A 13,548-nucleotide genomic window follows, 5' to 3' on the forward strand; every position below is an offset into this window, starting at 1 on the left:
AGTAGCCAATCAAATTTTGGTGCCTCCCATTTTAAAAACGGATCCGTCGTAAAAACGTATGCAACGGATGGAAAAAACGTATGCAACGTATGCAACGCATCCAGCATTTCAACGGAACCGTTTATCGGATTTGCGACGGTTTTGCGACGGATCCGTCGAAATGCTGTATTCGTTGCATACGTTTTGCAGTTTTTTGACGCATCCGTTTTTTCGGGAAAAAGACGTTTTTGGGACGGATTGCAGTTAACGCTAGTGTGAAAGTAGCCTTACTGGTTGGTAGGTGATCAAATACTTGTTTCATGTAAAAAAAATGCAATTTAATGGTTTAAAAATCATAAGATGTGAGTTTGTTATTTATTTTTATATTCTGTCTTTCACAGTTGAAGTGTACCACATAATAATAATAAAAAAAAAAATACAGACCTCGCCATTCTTTGTAGGTGAGACAACTTGCAACATCAGCAGTGTATCATATACCCATTTTCGACACATCTATAGAATACATACATTTAAAAAAAATAAAACGAATCATAGACCAGTTGTCTCCTTTACATCCTTTATTGCTTTGTTCTTAATGTAAGGCACTGTGTGAATAGAGGAGTAGAATATAGCACACTCTCTAGTTAGAGAGCAGAAGTTTTAGAAAACAGGGGTTGTTCTTGACACGGTGGTGGTTCTTTTCAATTTGTTTGTTAAATAGAAATTGTTTGTGCATCTCCGATTGCAATTGCGGGTTTGATTTTTTTTTTTTTTTTTTTTGCCAGGCTCATAATTATGTAGAGGTAAGCGGAAACCAACCCCCCTAATGAGTCCAAATTTTGTTTGAAAATAAATTTGTACAGCGTAATATCTCGAGGGACCCAAGTTTTTTTTGTTAAAAACCTAATATGAAAAAAAAAGTAAATACTGCTTATGTGTAACCACCTCTTCAATGAGGTTCGATATCCTCTAGCTTCTGCAGAATTAGAAGCTTTATTGACATGATGAATGCAGTAGTCTTTTTCTAAAATGGATGAGCACCACATAGGGATGAACAGCAGCAGAGGAATTAGCGAGCCTACTCAGTCCTCAGTTTATAATGCAGTGCCCTACTCTTGTGCACGGGATTTGGGGCCTGTAGACAACACTCTCCGGGGATGGCTGGGGATCAATGCACTGAAATGAATGGAGATAAACAAAATGAATGGTAATATAAACAAAAATAAAGAAAAATAAGACACCACAGAAGGACAGCCGCACATGGAAAAAGAACAGCAAAAATAAGCCAGAATTATGCAAAAAGAGGATAACAGATTAAATATTTGTGCTCAATAACGTCTATAAATCAATATTTTACAAGAGATTTTATTTAGCAAAAATTGTAAAAGATTACGGACGATGCAGACATAAGCAATGACAGAAGCTCAATGCTCAAGTTCATTCATGATTAATGGTCACTTTATCAGACTGAATAACAGCATATAAATTATTTGTACTATTACATAAACGCCATCCTATTTCCATAAGATTATCACAGAAATATAACAAGGTCTTTACTGCGTGCTTTGGAGAAAGCTGCCAGGATGCTTGCAAACACAACGTCTGGAGATTGGGAAGCATCCACCGCTGTGTGGATTCCATGTTTCTGATAGTAGTCTACCAGTGGTGAGGTCATAGTGTGATAGGCCTCCAGCCGTGATTTCAGAGTGGCCTCATTGTCATCAGAGCGTCTTATAAGTGGTTCACCAGTCACCTGGGTAGGGAATGCACATTACAATGGGAATTTTAGAAAGGGACTAAATTAATACAAAACTAAATGAACACACAAAAATATGTTTTTGCTTAACATTTCTAGTATGTGATTGTCAAATTTCTACACTTATAACTTCATACCTAGCTGCATGTATGACTTTTTACCTCTTCTACTGCATTATGGCAGAATTATCTGAAACTGTAGCTCATCTAGAGTGCTTTCCTTAAGTCAGAGGTAGTCTACATTCACAGCCAAAATTTAAAAGGGAATCCGTCACCCCCAAAATCGAAGATGAGCTAAGGCCACCGGCATCAGGGGCTTATCTACAACATTCTGTAATGCTGTAGATAAGCCCCCGATGTATCCTGAAAGATGAGAAAAAGAGGTTAGATTATACTCACCCAGGGGCGGTCTGATCCGATGGGCGTCGCGGTCCGGTCCGGGGCCTCCCATCTTCTTACGATGACCTCCTTCTCTTGCCTTCACGCTGCGGCTCCGGCGCAGGCGTACTTTGTCTGTCCTGTTGAGGGCAGAGCAAAGTACTGCAGTGCGCAGGGAAAAGTCAGAGAGGCCCAGCACCTGCGCACTGCAGTACTTTGCTCTGCCCTCAACAGGGCAGACAAAGTACACCTGCGCCGGAGCCGCAGCGTGAAGACCAGAAGAGGACGTTATCTGATGAAAATGGGAGCCGCCGGACCGGACCGCGACGCCCATCGGATCAGACCGCAGCAGGACCGCCCCTGGGTGAGTATAATCTAACCTCTTTTTCTCATCTTTCAGGATACATCGGGGGCTTATCTACAGCATTACAGAATGCTGTAGATAAGCCCCAGATGCCGGTGGGCTTAGCTCAACATCAATTTTGGGGGTGACCAGTTCCCTTTAAGGCTAACAAGTTTTGGCTTTCACAAAGCTTGCTTCTTTAGTGCTTTTATATCATGTAGTCAAATATTTCTATCATTACTGAAATACAATTAAGGCTTGTTCACATGTAGCTTTTTTTGCCACCTTCCCACCAATTGCCCCCCACCCCCCGGCGGGAGAAAGGGAGTTGGGAAGCAGAGTTTTACAGTAGCAGAAAAAATAATTGACATTTCTAAAATATTCACAAGCTGGTTATTAGTGATGAGCGAATATACTCGTTACTCGAGATTTCCCGAGCATGCTCGGGTGTCCTCCGAGTATTTTTTTAGTGCTTGGAGATTTAGTTTTTCTTGCCGCAGCTGAATGATTTACACCTGTTAGCCAGCATAAGTACATGTGGGGGTTGCTTGGTTGCTAGTTATTAATTAGACGGTGCTAGCTGGGATCTCACCGCAGCTCAGCCGGCTGGGAATGCAGCCCAGTGACCGGAGGTTACCTCTATGACAGCACCGCCTGTCACTAACACTGCGCTCACAGCAGCTCACTCACCAGTGGTTCTCAGCCTGGACGGTCGCATTTTGTCACCATCCAGGTTGAAAACTAATTATCCCCCAGACATGGATTATGGCGTGGGACAACGACGGACAGGTATGGTATATTGTTGTTCTTTTATTTTATTTTTAGTACAGGAGATCGAGGGCTTCAGTGGAATTGGGCGAGGTCGTAAGTATTGGTTAATAGATTTTCCAACTTGTTAAATAACAAAAGATGCAGCACTCACCAGATTCTTGCTGAAGATAGTGTCCTTTATTCGCTTAAAGCGATGTGAGACATTATGCGGAGAGGCGGCAGGAAAGAGGATTGGGTGCGGGGGAGAGGAGAAGGACTACGGCCGTTTCACGCAAAATGCGCTTCCACGGGTCCAGGTGCACAAACAAGTGTGTCATTTCCTTTTTATAGGAGTCGACAGGTGAGTGAAGAAAGTGAGTAAGTGTAAAAACAACATATAATTACACATAACAATTAAAATCACTTTGTGCTGCGGAAATGCATAAACAATAACATTGGAATATACAATTATTACAATCACAAGATGCAATATTTGGAATGAATCATTATTGCAATCATAAAAATATTGACATGTCAAGTTTGTCATTTAGTCCTATTGGACCTTGAGCATTTGTCTTTATAATCCACCTTGCTTCATGTTGTAGGAGAATTTTATTTCGATCGCCACCTTGGGGTGGATTTTTAACCACCTCCAAGCCGGCGAAACGTAACACATTAGGATCTGCATTATGTTTTTCCTGTATGTGCTTAATAAAACGTAAAGATCCCTTGCCTGTGGATATTGATCTGTAATGCTCTCTAAATCTTACTGTCATTGGGCGAATGGTTTTGCCTATATAATAAAATAAACATGGACAAAAGATGACATAGACCACATATTTGCTTTTGCATAAGATGAAATCATGCACTGTGTGTGTTATCGGACCTATTCGTATAGAGCTGCCAAGTACTCGAAGGTGACAGAAGTTACAACTACCGCATCTATGATTGCCGCTCGGCAATGATTTCTCTAGCCAATTATTATTTTCTGGCAACATTCGATTGTGAACAAGTAAGTTACCCAAGTTTCTCGTGCGTTTGTAGGCAAAATGAGGCTGTTTAGGGATAATTTTAGATAAATCCCTGTCATTTTGTAAAACATGCCAATTCTTTCTTATTGCGGCATATACTTCATTGTCCATAGGGCTATGTGTGAAGGTGAACGTAAACCTATGTGGTTCTTGTTGTTTTAATTTGTACTGTTTGTCTTTTTTACGGTTTTTTAATATGTCTTTCTGCGAGAGTTTAAGAGCTCTTGACTCAGCATTCGCTAATAATTGGGAAGGATAATTTCTGTTCAAAAAGTGCAACGGATGGGCACTGTTAAAATGAAAATTTCATTTTAACAGTGCCCATCCGTTGCATACAAAACGAAGTATACCATATAGCCAGATGGTGCGCCTTAGAAAAATTAATAATAATGAAGACATTTTTAGGGAGCAAATAAAAGATCTTAAAACATGTTTTTTGAACAGAAATTATCCTTCCCAATTATTAGCGAATGCTGAGTCAAGAGCTCTTAAACTCTCGCAGAAAGACATATTAAAAAACCGTAAAAAAGACAAACAGAACAAATTAAAACAACAAGAACCACATAGGTTTACGTTCACCTTCACACATAGCCCTATGGACAATGAAGTATATGCCGCAATAAGAAAGAATTGGCATGTTTTACAAAATGACAGGGATTTATCTAAAATTGTCCCTAAACAGCCTCATTTTGCCTACAAACGCACGAGAAACTTGGGTAACTTACTTGTTCACAATCGAATGTTGCCAGAAAATAATAATTGGCTAGAGAAATCATTGCCGAGCGGCAATCATAGATGCGGTAGTTGTAACTTCTGTCACCTTCGAGTACTTGGCAGCTCTATACGAATAGGTCCGATAACACACACAGTGCATGATTTCATCTTATGCAAAAGCAAATATGTGGTCTATGTCATCTTTTGTCCATGTTTATTTTATTATATAGGCAAAACCATTCGCCCAATGACAGTAAGATTTAGAGAGCATTACAGATCAATATCCACAGGCAAGGGATCTTTACGTTTTATTAAGCACATACAGGAAAAACATAATGCAGATCCTAATGTGTTACGTTTCGCCGGCTTGGAGGTGGTTAAAAATCCACCCCAAGGTGGCGATCGAAATAAAATTCTCCTACAACATGAAGCAAGGTGGATTATAAAGACAAATGCTCAAGGTCCAATAGGACTAAATGACAAACTTGACATGTCAATATTTTTATGATTGCAATAATGATTCATTCCAAATATTGCATCTTGTGATTGTAATAATTGTATATTCCAATGTTATTGTTTATGCATTTCCGCAGCACAAAGTGATTTTAATTGTTATGTGTAATTATATGTTGTTTTTACACTTACTCACTTTCTTCACTCACCTGTCGACTCCTATAAAAAGGAAATGACACACTTGTTTGTGCACCTGGACCCGTGGAAGCGCATTTTGCGTGAAACGGCCGTAGTCCTTCTCCTCTCCCCCGCACCCAATCCTCTTTCCTGCCGCCTCTCCGCATAATGTCTCACATCGCTTTAAGCGAATAAAGGACACTATCTTCAGCAAGAATCTGGTGAGTGCTGCATCTTTTGTTATTTAACAAGTTGGAAAGTCTGTCTGCTTTATATGCTAAGCACCACCCGGCATCTGCAAACACATAGACTTGTGGCTTGAAGTTTATGCCGAGACTTCTCCTACACTGTTACTGCCTGTGAAGATTAACACATCGAGTGCCGCTCAGTTCCTTTTCTGCGGGTCAGTGATTGGTTAATAGATTAACCCCTTAATGACCGGAGCATTTTTCAGTTTTGAATTTTCGTTTTTCGCTCCCCTCCTTCCCAGAGCCATAACTTTATTTTTCCATCAATATGGCCATATGAGGGCTTTTTTGCGAGACGAGTTGTACTTTTGAACGACATCATTGGTTTTACCATGTCGTGTACTAGAAAATGGGGAAAAAAAATTCCAGTACGGTGAAATTGCAAAAAAGTGCAGTCCCACACTTTTTTGTTTGGCTTTTTTGCTAGGTTCATCACTAAATGCTAAAAATGACCTGCCATTATGATTATCCAGGTCATTACGAGTTCATTGACACCAAACATATGTAGGTTCTTTTTGATCTAAGTGGTGAAAAAAAATTCCAAACTTTGCTAAAAAAAAAAAATTAAATAAATATAAAATAGTGCAATTCTCCGTTACCCATGGCGTCTCCATTTTTTGTGATCTGGGGTCGGGTGAGGGCTTATTTTTTGCATGCCGAGCTGACTTTTTAATATCATTTTGGTGCAGATACGTTCTTTTGATCGCCCGTTATTGCATTTTAATGCAATGTCATGGCGACCAAAAAATGTAATTCTGACGTTTTGACTTTTTTCCTCGCTACACGTTTAGCGATCAGGTTAATCCTTTTTTTGTTGATAGATCGGGCGATTCTGAATGTTTTATTTTGAATGGGGCAAAGGGGGTGATTTGAACGTTTATATTGTTTTAATATTCTTCAAAACTTTTTTTTTTTTTTTTTTTTAATTTTGGCTTGCTTCAATAGCCTCCATGGGAGGCTAGAAGCTGCCACAACTTGATCACTGCTATCACAACTCGATCGCCTCTGCTACATAGAGGCGATGCTCAGATCACCCCTATGTAGTAGAATTGCAGCATTGCTATGAGCGCTGACCACAGGCTAGCGCTCATAGCAATCTGGAATCTCCATAGAGGTCTGCAGGAGACCTCTGGTTGTTTTGCCGATGCACCGATGACCCCCGATCATGTTACGGGGTCACTGGTGCGCGCATTTCCCACAAAATGGCCGGAAGCACTTCTTAAATGCCGCTGTCCGTTTGACAGCGGCATTTAACTAGTTAATAGGCGCAGGCGGATCGTGATTCCGCCCGTGCCTATTGCGGGCATATCTCAGCTGTTCAAAACAACTGACATGTCCTTGCTTTGATGCGGGCTCACCGCCGGAGACAGCATCAAAGTGGGGGTTCTGCCATCGGACGTACTATTCCGTCCGATGGCAGAAAGAGTTAAAGTAGTATGTGTCATTTTTTCAATTATGGGACTTGATTCTGGCTGTGTCTTTACTTACCATATAACTATAGGATTAGTAATGGAGAGGTGTCTAATAGATATATGCAGTTTTGGATGTAGTAAAATTAATAAGGCAACTTTATACTTTGGGTCAGTACGATTATGCCGATAACATGTATATTTTTTGGCGCTTTTACACAAACATATATTATATTATATATATATATATATATATATATATATATATATATATATATATATATATATATATATATATATATATATATATATATATATATATATATATATATATATATAAAAAGAATTAGTTTTGCAGTGCTATATTCTGAGAGCTATAACTTTTCCGCTGATAGGGCTGTTTGGAGGCTTGTTTTTTTTTTTTTTTTTGCAAAACATGATGACGTTTTCACCTATACCATTTTTACTTTCATTACAATTTTTATAGATTGGGTTGCTCCAGACACTGCGATACCAAATGTGTACTTTGTGTTTCGTTTTTTACATAAAAATGTGTAATTTATTGGTGTAATATTTAAAAATATATATATATTTTTACAATTTTTTTTTTAAACTTCTTTAACTTAGTCTCTCTATGGGACTTTCACTTTTTTCCACTTTGATTGCAGGTATAATGCATTGCAATGCATTATACCTAAACAAAAGCTTTTTAGACCACGCTCTGAGCATGGTCTTAAAAAAAACAAACTTTTCCTGGCTTGGTGATCTGGACGACCCAAGATCACCATGCCAACGATCGGGCTGTGATAACGTTCACAGGGGGCACCGATCTGAAGGGAGAGGAAGCTTCATGCCTCTCAATGCCTCCAAAATGTTGCAAATCGCACACCAGGAGCAGCAGCGGAGAGTCACTGGTGGACCCGGGGAAGGAGAGTAAACTCCTCCTTTTTTTTTTTAAAACAAACTGCAGTCGAATATTTTCTGAAATGGAACAATCTCTTTAACAGAAGTGACCAAGGGTTAACAGCAGCGATCGGAGCCACAGTTGCACGCAACAGCCGGCTGCAAGTACATATACAACAGATGTTGGGTAAGGGTCAATTTCAACGAGTTCCCAGAGGTCGATAGCAAGTGGTGGAACATCAGTAGTAAGATGCTTATACCCATTTTAAAAGGATTAAAGATCAACCTGAACTTATAGGAAAGATATATATCTTAGTACCATGTTAGCCAGTGGATAAAACAAATATTTAGAATTGAGAGTCCTCAGTGGTTGATAACCTTTTAATGGCTAACTGAAAAGATGGTTAAATTGCAAGCTTTCGAGACTACTCAGGTCTCTTCATCAGGCACAGACTAATCGAAATTTCAAAGAATCACATATTTATGCACAACACAACACAGAAAAAGGCCATAGACTAGACAGATAACATGAAGCAGAATTACGATTATGTGAGTGATAAACAGTTATGTCCATAAATATTGGAGGAATTCATAGATAAGGAATGTTTTATTGTCCTCTTATTGAGGTCTGGTTCTGTTATGATAACCCCACATGAACTGAGGAGCAAATTCCTTAGTTAATTTAAAAAGACATAAATCCATGCGACACATTCATTCCTGCACTGGGTGTCAAAGGTCATCATCAGCTTATATTCCCAGACTCTTCTCTCTCTCTTAGATTTGAAGTTACCTTTTAATACAAGTAATTTCATGTCCATAATGTTATGATTGAGAAGACAAAAATGTATTGCCACAGGTAGATCCATTCTTTTTTCTCTTATTGTATGGCGATGAGAGTTCATCCTTGTTCTCAGTTTCTGTCCTCTCCCCCACATACAGACCCCAGTTGGACATTTAGTACAAATAATTAAGTACACCACGTTAGATGTGATGCAGCTGAAAGTACCTGGTATCTTGTAGTCCTGATATGAGTTGGGGATCTTTATTTTGTCCGTGGTCATTATAAAGGGACAGGTTTTACATTTTTTTTCTGGTTGCAAGGAAAGGTACCTGCAGCTGTTGAAGAGGACGGCAAGCTTCTGACAATGATGCTTCTTAGAGTTGTGGGCTACCTAAAACACAGTAGTGGGGGGTCTGGAAAAATGGATTGTAGTCGGGCATCTTTTTGTAGTAAAGGTTGTAATTTCCGTGCAGCTCCCCTTAGCACCTCCAGATTTGGATTGTAGGTAACTACTAAAGGCACCCGGTTATTTTCTTCTTTAGCTTTGTAATGTAGGAGATGATTCCTTGATATTCTGGTGGCTCTTGTAATCTGGTTTTCAATTGTTCTTGGATGGTAGCCCTGATTCAAAAAGGTCTTTCTGAGGCGACCTCCAATATTTATAGACATAACGGTTTATCACTCATATAATGGCAATTCTGCTTCACATCACCTGTCTTATCTATGGCATTTTTCTGTGCTGTGTTGTGCATAAATATCTGATTCTTCAGAATTTCTTTTAGTCTATGCCTGATGAAGAGACCTGAGTAGTCTCCAAAGCTTGCAATTTGTTACCATCAAGAGGCATCAACCACTTAGGACTCTCAATTCTACAACCTGAACTTGAAATTTTCCTTATCTTCTTCTGTTGTGCAGCTGAATTTTTAGATATTGTCTTATTTTAACTGCTTTTTCCGGCTTGGGAAAGGATAATTGTTCTTCAATGGGATTACTGACAGGAAAGGTCTGCCTCCATCATCACTACCTTATCTACAGGAATGCGTACTATAACAACTCACATCATCTTTCATGTCCTCTTGAGGAGGATTGAATTCTTCATGGTACGAGCGTCCACTTGATGGGTGGATCAACCTGCATAATCAGAAATAAACATGTTCACCTGTGGGTAAGGCTTCTTCTAAGGTAGCAATGCATGATGATAGGAGAAAATGCCATTACCTCCCGCAGATTCTGCGCACGAGCAGAGAGTCATCCACACTAAACTCAATGACAGAATCCAGTTTTTCTTGTCGTTTTTCCAGAAGACCATCAAGCTGTGTTAATACAAAAATGGAAAACATTAAAGTATTTAGGACAAAATATAGCATAATCTTTGTGTATCCCATGTACAAGTCACATTCTGGTCATTTTAGACTACACTGTAGAGCAGGGCTGCATAACCATTTTTGGTCCAAGGGCCACATTGTCATACTGAAGAAATCTAGGGGCCGCCCCCAAAAATTAATGGGGTATTAACGAATGTGGTATATAAAAAGTATATAGCATAAATGTCTGATAGGTACAAATTCTACTTGACTCTTGCCATAAGAGTGCAGATTTTTACTTTTTTTTTTTTTTTTTTTAAATAAGGATTTAGATAGATTCTGCTCCTAAATCCACATAAAAAACCTCTTTGAATAAATTTCTAACTCATTCTATAGGGAAAAGCTACTTTAGAGCACAAAACGCTTTTTTTTTCACGCTATTTACATGTACTATTTACCTGTTGTAGGGTTTATGCTCATTTTTGTTTTTCTTTTCTGTGAAATGGACACAGTATTAATGTGCCCCTACACTTTGCACATGTAGCAGCTTATAGACCAGCTCAGTTTTTCTGGTTCTGCTGTAATCTCTTGTATTTTCTACAAGGCCCCCCTTTCTGTGCTAAGTATTTTATCTGCATAGCTTCCCATGAAGGGGGTCTTAGTCTAGCCCTGTCCTTATTCACATTGACGTTGTTTGAAGCATGGTAAGGTTTTACTACAGACAGGTTAGGACAGTCCTGATGGGTACAATGTGTGGTGGTGGAATGGCTTTTAAAATAGATTTAATTAAAAAGTATCCTATGTTATTTTACATATACTACTACGTTTTACTTACTTTAGTGTTATATGCTCATTTTTTTCCCTTGGGTTGTGTCAGTGAAATGGCCATGGTGTGAACGCAATCTTAGGCCATGTGCACACGATGTGGATTTTGCTGCGGATCCGCAGCGGTTTCCCATGTGTTTACAGTACAATGTAAACCTATGGGAAACGCAATCCGCAGTCCACATGCGGAAAAAAAACGTGTGGAAACGCAGCGGTTTATTTTTCGCAGCATGTCAATTCTTTGTGCGGATTCCGCAGCGGTTTTGCACCTGCTCCATAATAGAAAAACACAGGTGTAAAACCGCAGTAGAAGCCGCACAAAAAACGCGGAAAATCCGGAGTAAATGCGTGATAAATCCGCAGGAAAAACGCACTGTTTTTGCCCTACGGATTTATCAAATCCACTGCGGAAAAATCCGCAGTGGACCTTTCTACGTGTGCACATACCCTTACACTCTGCAAGTATACTAGCTTCTAGTCCAATTCATTTTTTTTTTTTTTTTGCTTTGTTGTTTCACTGTATAATGTAAATATTTCACAGTAAAACGAATAGTAAGCTTACTCCGTGTATTAGAAGCATTTTTATGTGGATTTACAGTAAAGTCTGCTTCGAATTCCTTGTTTAAAAAAAAAAAAAAAAAACCCTAACTGTCCTAAGTGATGTGACAAGGCTCGTTAAAGGGTCAACATTGACTTGTAGGATTGCTACCTTCCAATAGGTGGCACTAGAGTTCTAGCTCTCTTCCTCTCTATTATCTTTTAAACACTTAATTCTGTGTGACAGGAGCTGCTCCTCACTGCTCCCCCCTACAGTCTGGGACATTATGTCACTTACCAGTGTTCAGCTTTCCCCTGAGAGTAGCAGTCAGCCTGAGAAGAGGGGGGCATGGCCACGTCTCCTTTTCTCTATGAAGAAACTGCTATTATGATCAGGAGACTGGCTGATAGTAACAGCATGGAGCTGCACACTGCTATAATATCCCAGGCGGGAGGGGTGAGCAGTAAGGAGAAGCTGCTTTCACACCAGCCCCCTGATCAGATTTGGCTCCAGGTTTTCCTGAATCCCAAGCGAAAGGGTATCAGTGGGGTCTTTTAACACATACGATTCATGATGAACAGATACGGCTGACAAATATAGGTATAGTACAATGCCAAAGATTTCACTTACTTCTTACATTACGTGAGTGATATCTATTGTAAATTCTACAATAGCTCAGAAACAGGTGAATCTGCGCAGAGCACAGTACCTGCGCTAGGGGATTCAAAAGTCTTCAGTCACACAATATGACTGCAGACTGTTCATTTTAGACCGGACAGTATAGTCCTCCATACTATATTACGGGCCCCACATAGTGCTCCATACAGTATTACAGGCCCCACAGTGCTCCATACAGTATTACGGGCCCCACAGTGCTCCATACAGTATAATGCGCCATACATAAAAAATAAATACTCACATCTGCCCAGTCTCCTGTCTGCTCAGCGTCTTTTGACCCTCTAGACAGGGGGTGCGCTGTAGTGACGTCACCGTGAACTCTTAGACGTCACAGAGCTCAAAGGCAGAGGGGAATTGTTGGGAGAGGAAGCGTCAAAGAGCTTTTGCTCCCATCCTTGTATTCCCGCTGTATCGGTTTTCAAACAGTTGAAAGTACAATGCTGGGGTCGGTCAGGTGGGCCAGTGTCAGTATCGACTCACAGGCACCATAGCATGCCGCTGTTCTAGTCTCCCCTTCTCCCTCATTTATCCCAGGCCCACTGCAGGGCTACTGGCAGGGAGCAAGACATGCCTTCGCACCACGGACTGCAGACAGGGAAACATTTTCCTGGGGCTAGTGTTATAGCAGCTGCTCCCCATTGCTCACACCTCGGTCTGGAACATTACAGTACTGTGCAGCTAAATGCTGTTATTAGCCAGTCTTCTGATAATAGCGATTAGAACAGAGGCTGTGGCCATGCCCCCTTTTCTTAGGCGGCTGTCACTCGGGATGGAGCAGAACACTGGTGTGTGACGTAATCTCCCAGATGGGAGGGGGGATCAGTGAGGAGCAGCACCAGTAATACAGAATTACAAGTGTTCTAAAGATAATAGAAGTGCACTGGGCATCTCTTTTTTAGAGTTTATGAGGGCAGGGACAGTGCAAAAATGTTTTACCTTCCCAGAGTACCCCTTTAATTTACCGCAATGTATTAATATAAGTGAAGGATATTGACACAGACAATACTGCCTGCAGATTTAGTACAAAGTTGTCAAATGCAGCCATTCCCAGTATTCATTCCCTGTCCTACCAATTATTCTTTTTGACAGAAGAGCACTGTATGACACAGGTGTTTGTTGATTTCCCCCCCCGCGCTAAACTCCCTTATATACTCGTGTATGAGCTGAGTTTTTCAGCACATTTTTTGTGTGCTGAAAACGCCCCTCCTCTGGTAATACATTGGGTCATTGTCCCAAAAGCCGGTGGGGTAGGGGAGCAGCGGGTCACAGGAGGCAAGAGCCG

General features: G+C 40.3%; 1 protein-coding gene across 2 annotated transcripts in view; it reads right to left on the reverse strand.

The window, feature by feature from the left end:
• Positions 1-539: 539 nt before the first annotated feature.
• The window catches only part of AK2 (adenylate kinase 2), a 34,005-nt gene continuing 20,996 nt past the window's right edge, over positions 540-13,548 (reverse strand). The window contains exons 4-7 of one of the 2 annotated variants that reach the window (XM_069757075.1): positions 10,140-10,234; positions 9,980-10,052; positions 1,537-1,732; positions 540-1,155 (exon numbers count right to left, since the gene is read on the reverse strand). In XM_069757075.1, the coding sequence (XP_069613176.1) occupies positions 1,148-1,155; positions 1,537-1,732; positions 9,980-10,052; positions 10,140-10,234 (372 nt within the window). In that variant the 3' untranslated portion in view covers positions 540-1,147. Of the gene's footprint in view, positions 1,156-1,328; positions 1,733-9,979; positions 10,053-10,139; positions 10,235-13,548 lie in introns of those variants that run through there. The other variant, XM_069757074.1, reaches the window with a different exon arrangement.

This window comes from Ranitomeya imitator, chromosome 3 (genome assembly GCF_032444005.1).
Source record: "Ranitomeya imitator isolate aRanImi1 chromosome 3, aRanImi1.pri, whole genome shotgun sequence".
In the NCBI taxonomy this organism is placed as follows: domain Eukaryota; kingdom Metazoa; phylum Chordata; class Amphibia; order Anura; family Dendrobatidae; genus Ranitomeya; species Ranitomeya imitator.